This window comes from Syngnathus typhle, linkage group LG22 (assembly GCF_033458585.1).
Source record: "Syngnathus typhle isolate RoL2023-S1 ecotype Sweden linkage group LG22, RoL_Styp_1.0, whole genome shotgun sequence".
Classification (NCBI taxonomy): Eukaryota; Metazoa; Chordata; class Actinopteri; order Syngnathiformes; family Syngnathidae; genus Syngnathus; species Syngnathus typhle.
Window position 1 is genome coordinate 5549014 of NC_083759.1, and position 15064 is coordinate 5564077.

At 39.9% G+C, this 15064-nt stretch overlaps 1 protein-coding gene across 7 annotated transcripts in view; it reads right to left on the bottom strand.

Annotated features, from left to right (window-relative positions):
* The window catches only part of mcm9 (minichromosome maintenance 9 homologous recombination repair factor), a 52631-nt gene that overhangs the window by 28154 nt on the left and 9413 nt on the right, over positions 1–15064 (bottom strand). For 6 of the 7 annotated variants that reach the window (XM_061270086.1, XM_061270084.1, XM_061270085.1 and 3 more), the window contains exons 16-17: positions 14655–14750; positions 920–1005 (exon numbers count right to left, since the gene is read on the bottom strand). In XM_061270086.1, coding sequence (XP_061126070.1) covers positions 14656–14750 — 95 coding nt within the window. In that variant the 3' untranslated portion in view covers positions 920–1005; position 14655. The remainder of the gene's footprint in view (positions 1–919; positions 1006–14654; positions 14751–15064) is intronic. The other variant, XM_061270087.1, reaches the window with a different exon arrangement.

The window sequence follows — 15064 nt, forward strand, 5'->3', positions numbered from 1 at the left end:
ATATTGTGAAACCTTTAACCATAATTGCTGTTTTTTATTTCCTCTCCAAATGCCACTACATAATTTAGTTTAGAATCATGCCAGAAAATCTGCTATAGTGTTAATAGCTACACTTTTTTCAAAATGCATGGGACAGCAGCAGTTTTCAATTATGTTAATAAAGTTAACGCTCAAACTTTTGAATGGATCTAAAACTGAAATTTCAACAAAAGAAACTTTTTAAGACCCAGATCACTTTTACTCTTTGCGGCCTCTGGCCTTTCGTGACAGATAACAGTTGGCTACAATCACCACCCATGTGGTTTTAGAAAATTCCATTCAGCCACAGGATATAATCAATGGTGTCTAGACTTCAGATTCATTCTTTTTAAGCTGACGTCAGTGTCTTAAGAACGTGGCACATTAGCGACCAATGGGCCTCCAAGGTTCTGTTGGCGTATACCTCCATTCATCCTTTCTCTCAGTATCAAATGCTTGCAATACGTTTTATTATTATTGTCCGAACAAATATGTTTGCATAGGATTGGACTGACTTTTCTTTTGCCAAACCCCAAATAAGCAGTCATACCCATGGGCAAATTTGGACTGCTCAATCGGACTACTATGCATGTTTTTGGAATGTGCGAGGAAACCGGAGTACTTGGGGAAAATCCACACAGGCACGGGGGGAACATGCAAACTCCACGCAGGGATGGCCGGAAGTGGTACCGAACCAGTGCCCCATAATTCATAATTTGAGAAAAAATAGTTATCTAATAATATGCAAAAGTGTCAAACTGCATGTCATTTCTATACTTTCACTTGTCATGTCCAATGTGTAGTCTTCACTTTGAGACAGGACGCAAGTGATGTTCAAATCCGTTTCACATCAACCCCCTCTGGGTATGGCTATAGGGAAAGAAAAAAAAAAGCACTGTACCGTACGTCAGTTGGAAAAACCGTGTTTGTGTGCGTTCATCTTCAGCTCTTCCTGTCAATTCCCATGATGAGAAGTTGCTGTTGTCCCTTAGTGTGACAAGAGAGAGGGAGGGAGAGATGGAGTTAAGATTTTTTTTTTTTTTTGTTGAACTTTCAGCTGCAAAAGAACTAAAATGATCAATGTATTTCCTGTCACTATTCCGTGTGTGTTTGCATTATTCTGGCAAACGTCATGTTTATGTACATGCGATCATGACAGAGTGCTAGATTTAAGCCTTTGATTGACTGCAGCCGAAACCTGCACATATGGGGTGGTTAAAGCAAATGCTTGTGGTTAATAAACACTGTAGCAGGCAGTTAAATGGATCATAAACAAATGTCAAATGTTGCAAAGCCAGTAACTGAAGACAAACTGTGTTATTAACCCAAATATGTAGCAAAGTCCAAACAGGTTATGGTCTGTCACTAACCTAAGATAATGTAGTGGTCAAGTCAAGCATGATAGAAAAACACTTCTCGGACACAATATAAAGCGATAAAATCAAAAAGCGGTAGAAAAATAGGTGCCATGCCGGTGAGGTGAGGGTGTGTTTTGAAAATACATGCGGAATGACAATTTGGTAGCAAAAAGTCAGTCTAAATTTAAACCTGCTCGGACCGTGTGTAAATTGTGGCGCAGCTGATCCAACACGATTTTGGTAATGATGATAGACTTAGCGGAGACTTAAATTGTTGTACAATGTAATGCAACATTTGAATCAATTGTAATTATGATTCTTGAGACGTTGCCAAGTGGCCTCATTAGATCAAGATTATTGAGGTCTTTTGTTCTGTTTTGAATAATACACGATGTTGGTGAAAACAACTAAGCAAACACACAGCTCTGAATAAAAGTGATGAGAGACATGAGCATGTGGAAAGCCTGAGTCTTTCGAGTCTTCTCACGCAACTACTGCTGACCATCTGGACTTTCATTAGAAAGAATAATGTGAATATTTTCCATGCTCCTTGGCTTTACAGGTATGTAGCATATGTTGGTTAGCCACACAGAATGCAAAATCATTTCAATTGACCAACTGAAACTAATGATTGTCGCTTTATGGTCATTTTGACCATCAAAAAGCGATGTGATAAATGATCTCACCGGAGTTTGATCTGAACATCTGCACATTTTTTTCCATCAGCGTCATGCAAACATTTACATATTTGACGGTTCGAAACATAACAGAAAGATACCGAGTAGTTGTCATCAAAGAACTTTGCTTTACCACGCGAGTGTTTCGATGTTTGGTTTTATTTTAGTCAAGCCAAGATTCCAAACTACATTTTGACAATATCAGTGGAATAAGACTACTTTGCGTTCTTAGCATTAAAATGCAACTGTACATCATGACGGGAAATATTTCTATTTGCCACTTGACAAGCTACGTTATATTACGCAACATGACCATATCTGTATTCACAGCCATAAAGTTGCAGTGGGAAAAAGCTTCTATAGTTTGTTACTGAGATCCTTTGTGAACACTGACAAGCTGGGGACATTTATTGAATGTGATGTTAAGAAGAAAATAAAAGACACGCATACACCAACACATGGACACACTCGATTTCTCACCAAGGAAAACAGTGCTTTGCTGTTTTAATGGCGCGGACCACTGAGCCCCTCTTTGCTCTCGGTTCTCGCATCAAAAGCTGGCAGCGGTTCAGATCTTCTCTTTTCGTGCCAACTGCTGCCACACTCTCTCTCTCTCTCTCTCTCTCCAAGCGGGCTTCAATATTCAGAAGCCACTAATGGGTATCCTCTGGCAAAGCACTTTTCGCTTGATGCTTATTTAATGTACAGTACGTATATATATACCGTATTGGCCCGAATATAAGACGATGTTTTTTTGCATTGAAATAAGACTGAAAAAGTGGGGGTCATCTTACATTCAGGGTGTAGATATTATACCCATTTACAACGCTAGATGGCCCCAGATATCTTTAAAGCGAATGCTGAACTTAACTCCCCAGGCCAAAGCGAACCCCTGTCACGAAGAATAAAAATAGTTGTAGCACGAAGAAGAAAAATAAAAAATAGCGGTAAGAAAGAAAATAAAATAAAAGAAGAGATAACAGAAAATGGAAGAACCAGAAGCCATTCATTTACAAATGTGATTGCACTTTAGTTTACAGATTTAAATGTTCAGATATTAAGATGTGTTACAGTTTTTGCATGAATTGAATGAGGCAAAATAAGATTCTTTTTCTCTCGAATATATTGTTAGAATCATTTGTTTCAGATGTACTGTAATTATTTTCTGTATAAAAACTACATTTCGTGTTCAAAAAGTCTTTTTTCAAACTTGAGTCTTGAAAAAGAGGGGGTCGCCTTATAATCAGGGTCGTCTTATATTCGGGCCAATACGGTATATATGAAGCTACAGTATAACTCAGTTTGGATGACCCTTACATAAGGAAATATGTCAAAATGCCAATACAACAGTCAACCATGCAACGCTTCTTATCCTTACATAAGGAAACAAGCAACTATGTAGAAATGCCAATAGAACAGTCAACCATGCAACTCTTCTTATCCTTACAATGCTTAACAAAACACACTCAGAAAGTCTTTTTAAAGAAACCGTGTGACCTTGTCACATGAAAAACAGGCCAATTGCATTGGCGGCAGCTTGTTTCCAGTTTCCACCCTAATTGGACCACTGCAGTATGAAATTAAATAAGACATGAGAAGACCTAATCCACTGGTGTCAAACTCAAGGCTCAGGGGCCAGATACGGCCCGACACATCATTTTATGCGGCCCTCAAAGACATATCGTGGATCGACTTAATGTGTCAATACTAAAACATGTGCTAGCTACAGAAAATGGAAGGATTATATCATACCGAGTGGTATAATAAAATCTAAAACCTAAGTATCCAAAATGCTTCTCTCTTTGCAGGGCAAACAAAATGAAATGAGGCAATCATCAGTCTTTATTACAAAGCCATTGATCAAGCCCTCTTGATGACTCGTCGATTTTAACACACAAGCATCTGCTATCCAGAGGTACTCAGATTTTTTTTTTCCACCAAATGTTTGAACACATTTGCATTTGGCCCCGATGGTGTGAATTGTCCTTCATCTTAATCTGTAGTCATTACACTAAATCGGACAAGAGTTACTTTACTGAGCTTTCTTTCCAAAAACTGGAGGACTGCATCATTAAACTGCTGGGTGTAATAAATTCAGAGATTAATTACAAAGCCGATTGGTCTGAGATTACCTGTTTCTTTTTTATTGGACTATTCACTGCAGTGCACACGCTCACATTGCCTGAAAATCACAAACAGGTTTTTTTGTTCTCTCTCTTTGGACTTAAAACAAGGAAAAAGAAGCATTAACAGACGTGGGCAAATGAGAGTTCGCCATCAGGACACATAACGAGTGATTACATAGAAGGGCATTTAATTGAACTGAACTCAAAACAATTTTTTTTTGTTTAGCTCAAGAACCAAATCATAAATATTTCCTGAATATACTAATGAAATAAATCTGGTGTTATTTTCCATATCTGCCGAAACTCATCACGGCACCATCTTGACCGCATTTACGGCAAATCTCATTGGGGAAATATTTACAACAACACATCAAAACTATCCTGTGAGTTTATAACGATGCTATTTCCTGGGAACGTGCAGACAAGTGTAAAACACACCTGCTGTAGCAAATGTAAGGACATTGACGGGATCAGGGTATTTCCTGAAACATTACACAGACACCAGCGATTTAATGTCAGTCTCATGACAATTTATGCAAAGGAAAAAAAATCTCTCTCGGAAATAAATTTTTAAATCCTTGGGAATTAAGACATCCTGTGAATTTTCACCATGCATGATGTGAGAAAAAGGCACAGGGGGCACTTGTGGTGTGAAAGAGCATAATCACTATTTACATCTGGGAATTAGGGTCGGATAGGACCTAGTACAGCCTGGTATTGAACTTTGTACCAGTCAACACAGCAGCCCATGGAGAACCCAATTTCTCCCCCTGGGATTCTATCCATCACTGGCACTCATGTGCCCTGCTTGACCTGACTGAACACAATGAAATCAAAGCAGCCTTTTGATTTGGTTGCCATTTTTAACCTTAATGCTCCCATGGGAATACAAGCCGTTTAAATGTAGTAGCAAAATCTGAGGATTTAGTCACAGTCTAATTAGCAAGAGAAATGTCAGGTGACGAGCACCATTTAAAAGACAATGCTGAATTACTAAACTTTTTTTTTTTTTTTTTAAAGGGTTGAATTGAACTGATAAGGTCAAATATAGATCTCTTCTCTGATGCTGCTTGAACAGAGTGATGACAAATGTTTTCTTTTTCTTGGATAATATTTGCAACTGCAAATTCCTCTTTCACTTAATCACTGTTTGATAAATCCTTTAAATCAGGGGTGTCAAACTCTTTTTTCCACAGGCCGCATTGTAGTCATAGCTTCTTTTTCCATTATGAATGTCAACCCAAATAAATGTATGAGCACCTCATATTATATACAGTCAAAGCTACAAAACAAACTGACAAATAACTCGTTTTCAAATCAGACGAGTACAAACTGGTCAAATATTTAAAATATATATATATTAAAAGTGAAGACAATTTGCTATTCTAGTAATGACACACGAATTTGATGCACAATTTGTCTTCGCGGGCCACATAAAATGATGTGGTGGGCCGTATCTGGCCCCCGGGCCTTGACTTTGACACCTGTGATTAAATCATTAACCGAATCTTGAGCTCTCATTGTAATGCATATTTATGAAAAGTGTTCAAATGTTTATTATTGATAGATGACAGAGAGAGCGAGATGAGATTTTTGTTCATTGTTCTCTCTCTTTGCCGATGCAAACATGCTCAGCTTCCAATGACATCACCAGCCTTCCTAAGGATTTAATTAAGATTATGTAATGTCAGGATGTCACCTCAAAAGTGTACAAGTCAAGTAAGTGCGTGTATGTGTGCGAACGAGAGCAAGCGAGAGAAAAAATCGTGACGATAAGTGCCAATGAATACCCCTTTGTCCAAATGATGTTGTGTCCCATGGGTGCCAAGTGTCTGTTAAGAGGGCCTCCCAACCTCATTTGAAACCTCACTAGCTTTCTGCTGTGGAGGTCCACACACGCACGTATACACACTCACAAGCACAAACAGACATGCTCGCTCATTTATAAGTTAATTCTTTGCAAGGACAAGTCAAAAAAAAAAAATAGTGCAATTTTTCCAAATTGAAACTAAAGTAAAACAGTTCCTAGGCAAGAAGAATTGTTCATTTAATGCGTCTAAAACCAAGTATGGCATTTGAGTTCAGGAACACCCACTGGATCAAGCAATATCCTGCCAAGAATGGCCAGGGTGCCAGTGTTCAAAGTATCAGCCAGGAGGTGGCACCCAAACAAATAATGACAAAGACTGCATTTCTTCAGCAGCAAAAGATCCAGCTTAGCAACAGCTTTGTCTGGCTAAACTCAAACAGCTCAAACACACACAAGAACAAATATGCAGGAATACGCGTCATCGGGATTTCAAGACATTTGACGTATCGTGTGCACAGAAAAAAAAAATGATTGTACTTTTATTTTACTAAATCAAAGAAGGAATAGGTATTAAATGGATTAAAATAAAATGTAAATAGAGTTGTGAGCAGCTATAAAGGACCCTCGCAATCCCTCGGTCGGCCATGTTGGGGCACATACAACAACAAGCCCCTAAAACACAGGTGACAAACTCAAGGCTCGGGGGCCCAGATACGACCCGCCACATCATTTTATGTGGCTCGCGAAGACAAATTGTGCATCAAATTTGTGTGTCATTACTAGAATTGCAAATTGTCTTCACCTTTAATATATATTTCTTTTATATTTGACCCGTTTTTACTGGTCTGATTTGAAAACGAGTTATTTGTCGGTTTGTTTTGTAGCTTTTACTGTATATAATATGAGGTGCTCATACATTTATTTGGATTGACAGTCATAATGGCCTTCCGAAAGAAGCTATGACTACAATGCGGCCCGTGAAAAAAAATGAGTTTGACACCCCTGCTCTAAAATACATATAAGCGATTGTGGTAAGAGTAAATTAGTATCAAACTGTATCTTCTGATACCTGTTTTGTCCTCCTTATGATTTTAAACGGCCTTAATGTCTCTCAGGGTTAAGTATTGAATTTCTACATTTTGCTTTGTTGCTGCGTGTATGCGTCCTCTCAAGGGGGTAAAACACTTTAAGTTGAATCTACAGGGGGGTTGTTGGTTTTATTGAAGTTGTCTGGGGCCTTTGTTGCGTGACGGCCTCAGGAAATGAAAGTGCTGTTATAAAGGCAATATTTCTGAGGGCCACAACTGAGCCTAAACACTTTGTTTGGAATCTGAGGGGAGTATTGCTTCCAGCGTAGAAACGACTCTAAAACCATGCAAGGAATGAAATTGAAATAAAGAATGTTAAACTGAGTTATTGGATTTTTATCCTGCAAATTCTAAGCATCTATTTGTTGTTTTTTAAGCTTAAAGAACTGAAGCCTGAAGTAGTTTTCTCAGGTACTTGCTTAAAAGTATATTTTGATTAGATTTAGAAAAGAAAAACATATTTCGGTTTGCATTGGTTAAATGGGACCATCCTTTTTTTTTTTCGCCTTCCTCACTTTTTCAATTTTATAATCACCTCTTTAAATACAAAACAAATATGAATAAATAATCACGGTTTCATGGAATCAAATGAACACAAATACCAATAATGTCCAACACACTCATAATACAATCAAGAACAAACCTTAAAAAATAAATTAAATAAATAAATAAATAAAAATTGTAAAGAATTTGGGGATTTTTATGAAATTGTGCTTATTAGATATGATTTGACTGAATGAGCCATCAATCAAAACGCAAAACACTAATTGGCTTTTGTCTTGCGAATGGCTGCATAATATAGCCGTAAACCATTAAATAAAACAAAAGCTAAGAATTGGCCAAGTAAACAACATCATCTAGTAAATCAAGATCAGCAAGACCTGTCTCTGTGTGTTTAATATTGTGTATTGTCATTTCACAGGGCACAGATACTATTTTCATGCTCATCACACACTTATCGACAATTAAGACTGTACGGTCATAAATATACTGTTGCATGTATTGTGTATTCATCAAACAGGTGTGCAGCTGAAGGCCATGCTGATATGTAACAGATGAAAATGACAAACGTATCTTTTGTTGCGGTTACTGCTGTGTTGGAGGGAACGGCTGACAGGTGCAGTGTCGAGATTGTAGTTGTGTGTCGACTGTATGTGGGAGGGAGCGCCTGAGACTGTCAAGTTGAGCAGAGTTCATGATTGTTCATTAAAGAACCATCGCACGAGCATGCAACAAGTACACTTGCAAATTAATTGACCTACATATGTTGCCTTCCATCTATCATGACAGAAACAGTATCAAGAAAAGTTGAGACAGTTTACCTTAAGCTTCATAAGTGTTGCTGTACCATTTTGCATTTTGCAAATTGCTTCCTTAAAGCATTTTAACACTGTTATATAGGAGATGCTACCCATTAGCCCATTTATGGTGATTCCCATTATATGTTTTTAGCCGAGCTTTACCGTATTTTCCGCACTATAAAGTACACCGGATTATAAAGGGCACCTTCAATGAATGGCCCATTTTAAAACTTTGTTCACATATAAGGCGCACTGAATTGTAAGGCGCACTTTCAATGAAAGGCCCATTTTAAAACTTTGTCCATATATAAGATATATACATTTGGCCCGTGGGCCGGACTTTGGACACGCCTGCTTTGGTGGCTCAATATTGGTCCATATATAAGGCGCACCTGATTATAAGGCGCACTGTCCACTTTTGAGAAAATTGGAGGTTTTTAGGTGCGCCTTATAGTGCGGAAAATACGTTACTTGCGCCGCAAACTTTTTGATTCATTCAAAAGCAGGGGATGAGGCTGGCTTGAGGACTGCGAGGGCCGACCTGTCCCGGGGCATCAAAGAAGCAAAGAGGGCGTTCTCGTGCAAAATTACCGCCCACTTCAAGGACAGCAGGGACGCACGGAGCCTTTGGCAAGGCATTCAGACCATCACGGATTACAAGCCCGCGCCGCAGAGCTGTGAAGGCGACGTCCGTCTGCTCAATGACCTCAACCGCTTCTTTGCTCGCTTCGACGCTCAGAACAGCACTTGCCCGCTAAAGGCCACTCCCCCTTCACACGAGCTGCTCCTGTGCCTCTCCGACAGCGTGAGGAGGGCGCTTGCCGCTATCAACATCCGTAAGGCGGCGGGCCCTGACAACGCTGGTGAGCTGACGGATGTCTTCACGGACATCTTTAACACTTCCCTGCAGCAGGCCATCGTCCCGTCGTGTTTCAAAGCTGCCACCATTGTACCTGTGCCGAAGAAACCCGCTCCGTCCTGCTTCAATGACTACCGCCCCGTAGCACTCAGGCCAACATCATGAAGTGCTTTGAGCGGCTTGTCATGGAGCACATCCGATCCGTTCTCCCCCCCCACCATCGACCCCTTCCAGTTTGCGAGTCTTCTGAGGATGCCATCTGCTCTGCCCTCCACTCGGCCCTCACCCACCTGGAGAGGAGGGACTCGTATGTGAGATTGCTGTTTGTGGACTTCAGTTCTGCCTTCAACACCATTGTGCCACAACGCCTCATCAGCAAACTTGACGCGCTGGGCCTCAGTACCTACCTCTGCAACTGGCTACTGGACTTCCTCTGTCAGAGGCCACAGGTAGTACGTGTTGGCGACAAAATCTCCGCCAGCATCACGCTGAGCACGGGGGCCCCCCAAGGCTGCGTGCTCAGTCCGCTGCTCTTCACCCTCCTGACGCATGACTGCACTGCAACCTACAGCGACAACCGTATCGTGAAGTTTGCTGACGACACGACTCTGGTGGGTCTCATCACCAAGGGAGACGAGACTCAATACAGGCTGGAGGTTGACCTTCTGACCACGTGGTGCAGGGACAACAACCTCCTGCTGAACGTCGACAAGACCAAGGAGATTGTTGTGGACTTCCGGAAGGGTCAAACCCAACACCTGCCGCTGACCATCGACGGTGCTGTGGTGGAGAGAGTGAGCAGCGCCAAGTTCCTGGGGGTGCACATCAGTGAGGATCTCTCCTGGTCCACCAACACCGCATCACTGGCAAAGAAAGCCCAGCGCCGCCTGTACTTCCTGCGGAAACTCAGGCGAGCGAGCGCTCCTCCGGCCGTCATGACTGCATTTTACCGCGGCACCATTGAGAGCGTCCTCTCCAGCTGTATTGCTGTGTGGGGTGGCGGCTGCACTGACTACAACTTGAAGGCCCTGCAGCGCATAGTGAACACGGCTGGTAAGATTGCTGGTGCTTCGCTCCCCTCCTTGAAGGACATTTACACCTCCCATCTCACCCGCAAGGCGACCACGATTGTGAGTGATGTGAGTCACCCCGCTCACTCTTTGTTCGAGCTTCTGCCCTCTGGGAAGAGGTACAGAAGCCTGCGCTCCCGCACGACCAGACTCTCAAACAGCTTCGTACACCAGGCTGTTAGGATCCTGAACTCGCTCCCCCGTTCTGCGTAGCGTCTTGTACTTTTACTGTCTGAACTGTCTGTATGCACACTGGCTCTTATTTGTTGTGTTATCTGTTTATTTATTATTTATTATTACTCTTATTATTTATTGTTTGTGCCTTTTTGTTTATGATGTTTTTTACTTTTGCGCTATGCTTGCTGGCTCCGTTTTGCTCCTCTTATTTATTGTGTTATCTGTTTATTTATTATTTATTCATCACTCTTACTATTGATTGTTTGAATTTTTTGCCTTCTTGTTTTTATATTGTGTCGCGTACTTGTATGTCTATCGTGTTATGTGTCTCGTCACCGTTAGGGATAGAGAAAAACGTAATTTCGGTCTCTTTGTGTGTTGTGACGTGGAGAGATTGACAATAAAGCTGACTTTGACTTTGACTTTGACTTTGACTTTGAGATGTCAACAGCAGAAGACTTATCCATCCAATCATACATTGATTACACGTAACAAAATAAATCCCCTCACAATATCTACGAACGTTTTGTAAACAAGCACTGCAGTCAAGTTAAGCAGTATGCTAATGCTAGCGAGAAGCTAACAAATGCATTTAACACATTGTGTTCCCAAGGAAAATAAAACGTCACCTTCGATGCAATTCATCTAATGCAACTACTCGAAATACATCACTCTCAGCTCTCAATGGAAAAAAACCCTGCAAAAACAATAGCTGACAGTAACAATCAGTCTTGAAGTTCTTCTTTTCTGTGAACAACTTTGTTTGGTGTACAAACGCTCCATTCTCTGATGCAAATAAATGGAAATTTACAGGTTTGGCACTTAAATCCTAAGATTGCTGAACACGAGTAATGTGGCTAAACCTGCGTCAGTAAACGGGGGAAAGAATTTAACTGGGACTAGTTAAATGAATCACTGTTCTGTTTCACACAATCAACATTTCTATTTATAAGTGAATTTAATCACCCCCTTAATTTAACTTTCATTTTAATTGTCACCATATGTGTTGAGGTGTTCAAATCAGAGCAACAAATACCTCGAAGAATGTCACATTGGGATCTTGTTTGGGGCTCAGTATCAATGGTATCAAGTGTTTGTACATTGTTACAGTCTGTTTTCGTCAATGCTTAGTTCCAGTAATCACACGATAAACAACCTTTGATTCCTCATCCTGTGTTAGAACAAGTGGTACAAATTAAAATGTTTATGTTCTTACGTGCATGAGACTACTGGGAGTGGCAAAAACAAAAAAACACTTTGCCACTGGTACAATTGAATAGTGAGCAACTATATCAACAATTCTCTCTATCTGCAAAATATGTAACAAAAATGCATCAAACGAAAACCGAAGCGGAGCCTGTTCCGTAAATTACTTTAGATTTCAAAATCTGACTTTCATTTGTATTTGTTATGCTGAATTCAAATGATTGCAGAGACCATTGTGGGTCTTATGGAAGGGTACCAATATGTGTAACATCTCAGTATAATGCAGTACGATTCTATAAAAACAACCACAATATTGTTAAATGAATACCAAATTGAAAGTGAGCATTATCTTCAGAAAAGCACCATTTTAGAATGCCTGTTTTTTGGATTGTGCAGATGTACCTAATAAAGTGGCTAGCAAGTATATTTCCTGAGCCCTCTGTGAATCCCAGAGGAAAACCACTGAGAGGAGGTCATAGGTCACTGACGGAAAGTCAGCATGCTGCCAGAGAAAGTTCAAGACAAACATGACCATCTGACGCCAGAGAACCTTTGAACAGACACATATACATCCAGCTGTTACCACTGGACAAAATTCCTTACGCAGGTCACATGGTGACAAGTGAAATAGTAATTGATTTTTTTTAAAGTGGTTTACAAGATTCCAATCAGGCTGCCGTTTGCACGAGGTATTTAAAGGGAATGATGGGAGTCGCTTCAATTGGCGGCAAATCAAATCAACTGCCCACAATGCTGCAAAATGCCTTTTTTTAATTTTTATATGCACCCGCTTTAACTGGTCTGCGAAAATACCAAAACTTGGTCTAGCTTGCCCCTGTCCAGATTTAGACCGCGCTGGGCATGAAAATTGAGTCCTACAAGTTTCCATCAAGCTTTATCAATGCATTTGATCATTTAGTATATTAATCATCAAAATTCACATGCTTCAGTCAGTTTAGCAAAATCACAAATATATTGTGTACATGTGACTGTGATTACTTTACTAAAAAGAATTTATATAATCAGATTTTATTATTATTATCATTATTATTCAAATTGAATTTACAGAATACAGGCAACATGTGCTATTTTCTGCCATCATGTCTAGTTTTACATCGCAAACAACATTTTCTATGGGTTTTAGTGCAATAACGGATTTGTTGATGTTCCTCATCTTATCAGAGCAGATGGAACAGGTTATCTATGTGATACAACTGAGTTAACCTTGGTAACACTCAACTCCTTCCATGTATTGTTCTCTTGTTGCTTTTTGTCTGCTCTTTAAAATACAGCCGTTGAGTATTTAACACGCTTTTTGATATCAACAAGGCGGTCGACTTCCGTCACGGTGCCACTTGAATTCCAACGCTTTGAACATGCAGCTTGTTCATCCCCATATTTCCTCTCAACGCTCAATGCGGATTAACAAAGTACCAAATGAGGCAGACCAAAGGCTGGCCCCTCTGACACACACTCAAATACACACATGGCAGCAAACAGACCCTCTCTTATCTACTCCACAAATGTTAGTCCAGGGACAATCTGAGTATTTATAGCCTCGGTAACTCAATGTGGCTTCATTAAAAGTCACAATCCTACTATAGGGGCCTCTGCCAGAACCATAGAAGCAGGACCAGCATTGTTGTGTATTTCTAATTTGAACTCCCTTAGCAGCTTTTTCTGGTCCATTGATAATGTTAGTCTGAAAATAAATAAAAAAAAACACATTACTGTCTCCAGTGCATGTAGGTGTGTGTGCATTATCTGCACGTGGGGGATGAGGCATAACTAGTAACCGCAAGGTTGTTCCACAATTGGACTTGTGAAGGCCACAGAGTTGAGCCAAGACAAAGAGTCTTCAAGAATTGCACCCATGGGGGGTGAAAGAGGAGGCTTGCTGAAATTCTACGGTCTGAAAGTAAAGCTGCTCTAATAACATGCCAGGAGAAGCCAGGAGGAAAAATGCCGCCTGATCAAGCCAAACACTCAGAGTGGGAAATAAAGTGTGGAATTGAAGACTTATCTCGTATGATTGGGCAGACAAGTTATCAAAAAACAGGGATTCATACAAAATAAAATAAAAAAAATGGAATAATTAAGGGTCACATTTGTGTGGGACACAAGATATTTCTTCATATTTGTGTGAGTCTTGCAATTGGCTGGCGACCAGTACAGTACAGTGTGTACCCCGCCTCTCGCCCAATTAACTGTCCTCAGTTTACCGCCGACACTAATGAGGGCAAGCAGTATAAAAAAAAATGAATGGATGGGTGTTTTTTATGAAATTCTTTGCTCTAATTTTGTAGTTTAAAATTGCTTTCTTCATCATCAATGTTTATTTATTTATTTATTTATTGTTTTCAAGTTTTGCCAAGAGAGGTTGGAGGTATAAATGTGTAACAATCTCTCAAATGAGAGGGAGTCAATCAGTCAAACAATCAATATGATATGATGCATTAAATTAACTTAAATTAGATTCAAATTCTCCTGTCGATGAATATCTGTCCTCTGATAAGTGCAACTCATGATGTATTCATTAACACAAAACACATCAGTCAAATGACATTAATATTCATCCTTACAGTAATATTAGCGATTCCATTGCTGAATTGCAAGATAAATGCCTATTTTTAAAGGGAAGTCAACCAAAAAGTTTTCTTTATACGTTCTGTGTAGCCAGCTAGTCAAAACACAATGTTCTAATTAATATTTTGTTTGTGGAATATGAATCAAAATGTCAAAATCCACTTGTTTTTAACGATCTCATAGGGCGGCCATTTTGCTTCTTGATGTCAACTGAAAATGACATCACAGTTCCCAGGTCACAATCAACTGAAAATGACATCACAGTTCCCAGGTCACAACCAATCAAAGCAACAATCTCAAATGATCTTTTATGATGATAGATGTGTGCAAATAAATAGAAATGTTTTCATTCATCCACCATCTGTTAATTAGACTGACCTCATTTCCATGTACTGTATGTTGATGGCAAAGTAGTGACTTCAGCCTTGGTTAATGATATCCGGTCTTGTAATTCCCCACCTGCGCTGTTGCAACCTTGCATCGCACAACACAACAAACACAAAATTGAAGGCACATGCATACAAAATCACATAATTTCCTATTACTTACCACGTCTTTGTTGAACAAATCCCACCCTAAATCTTAGCCATGTGCTAACAATTAAAGCTAACAAGCAAGTAGCAACATCAAAAGGGGGGAATATATATTTGTTTTAATATTGTGGGAATGAAGTTCTACAAAAAATGCAGGGGAAAAATTTCAAAATAAAAATGAGAAATGGAATAAGATGAAAAGACAAGAAGAACATTGGTTAGGGAGGTTGGCCATAGTCCAATAGCAAGTAAAGA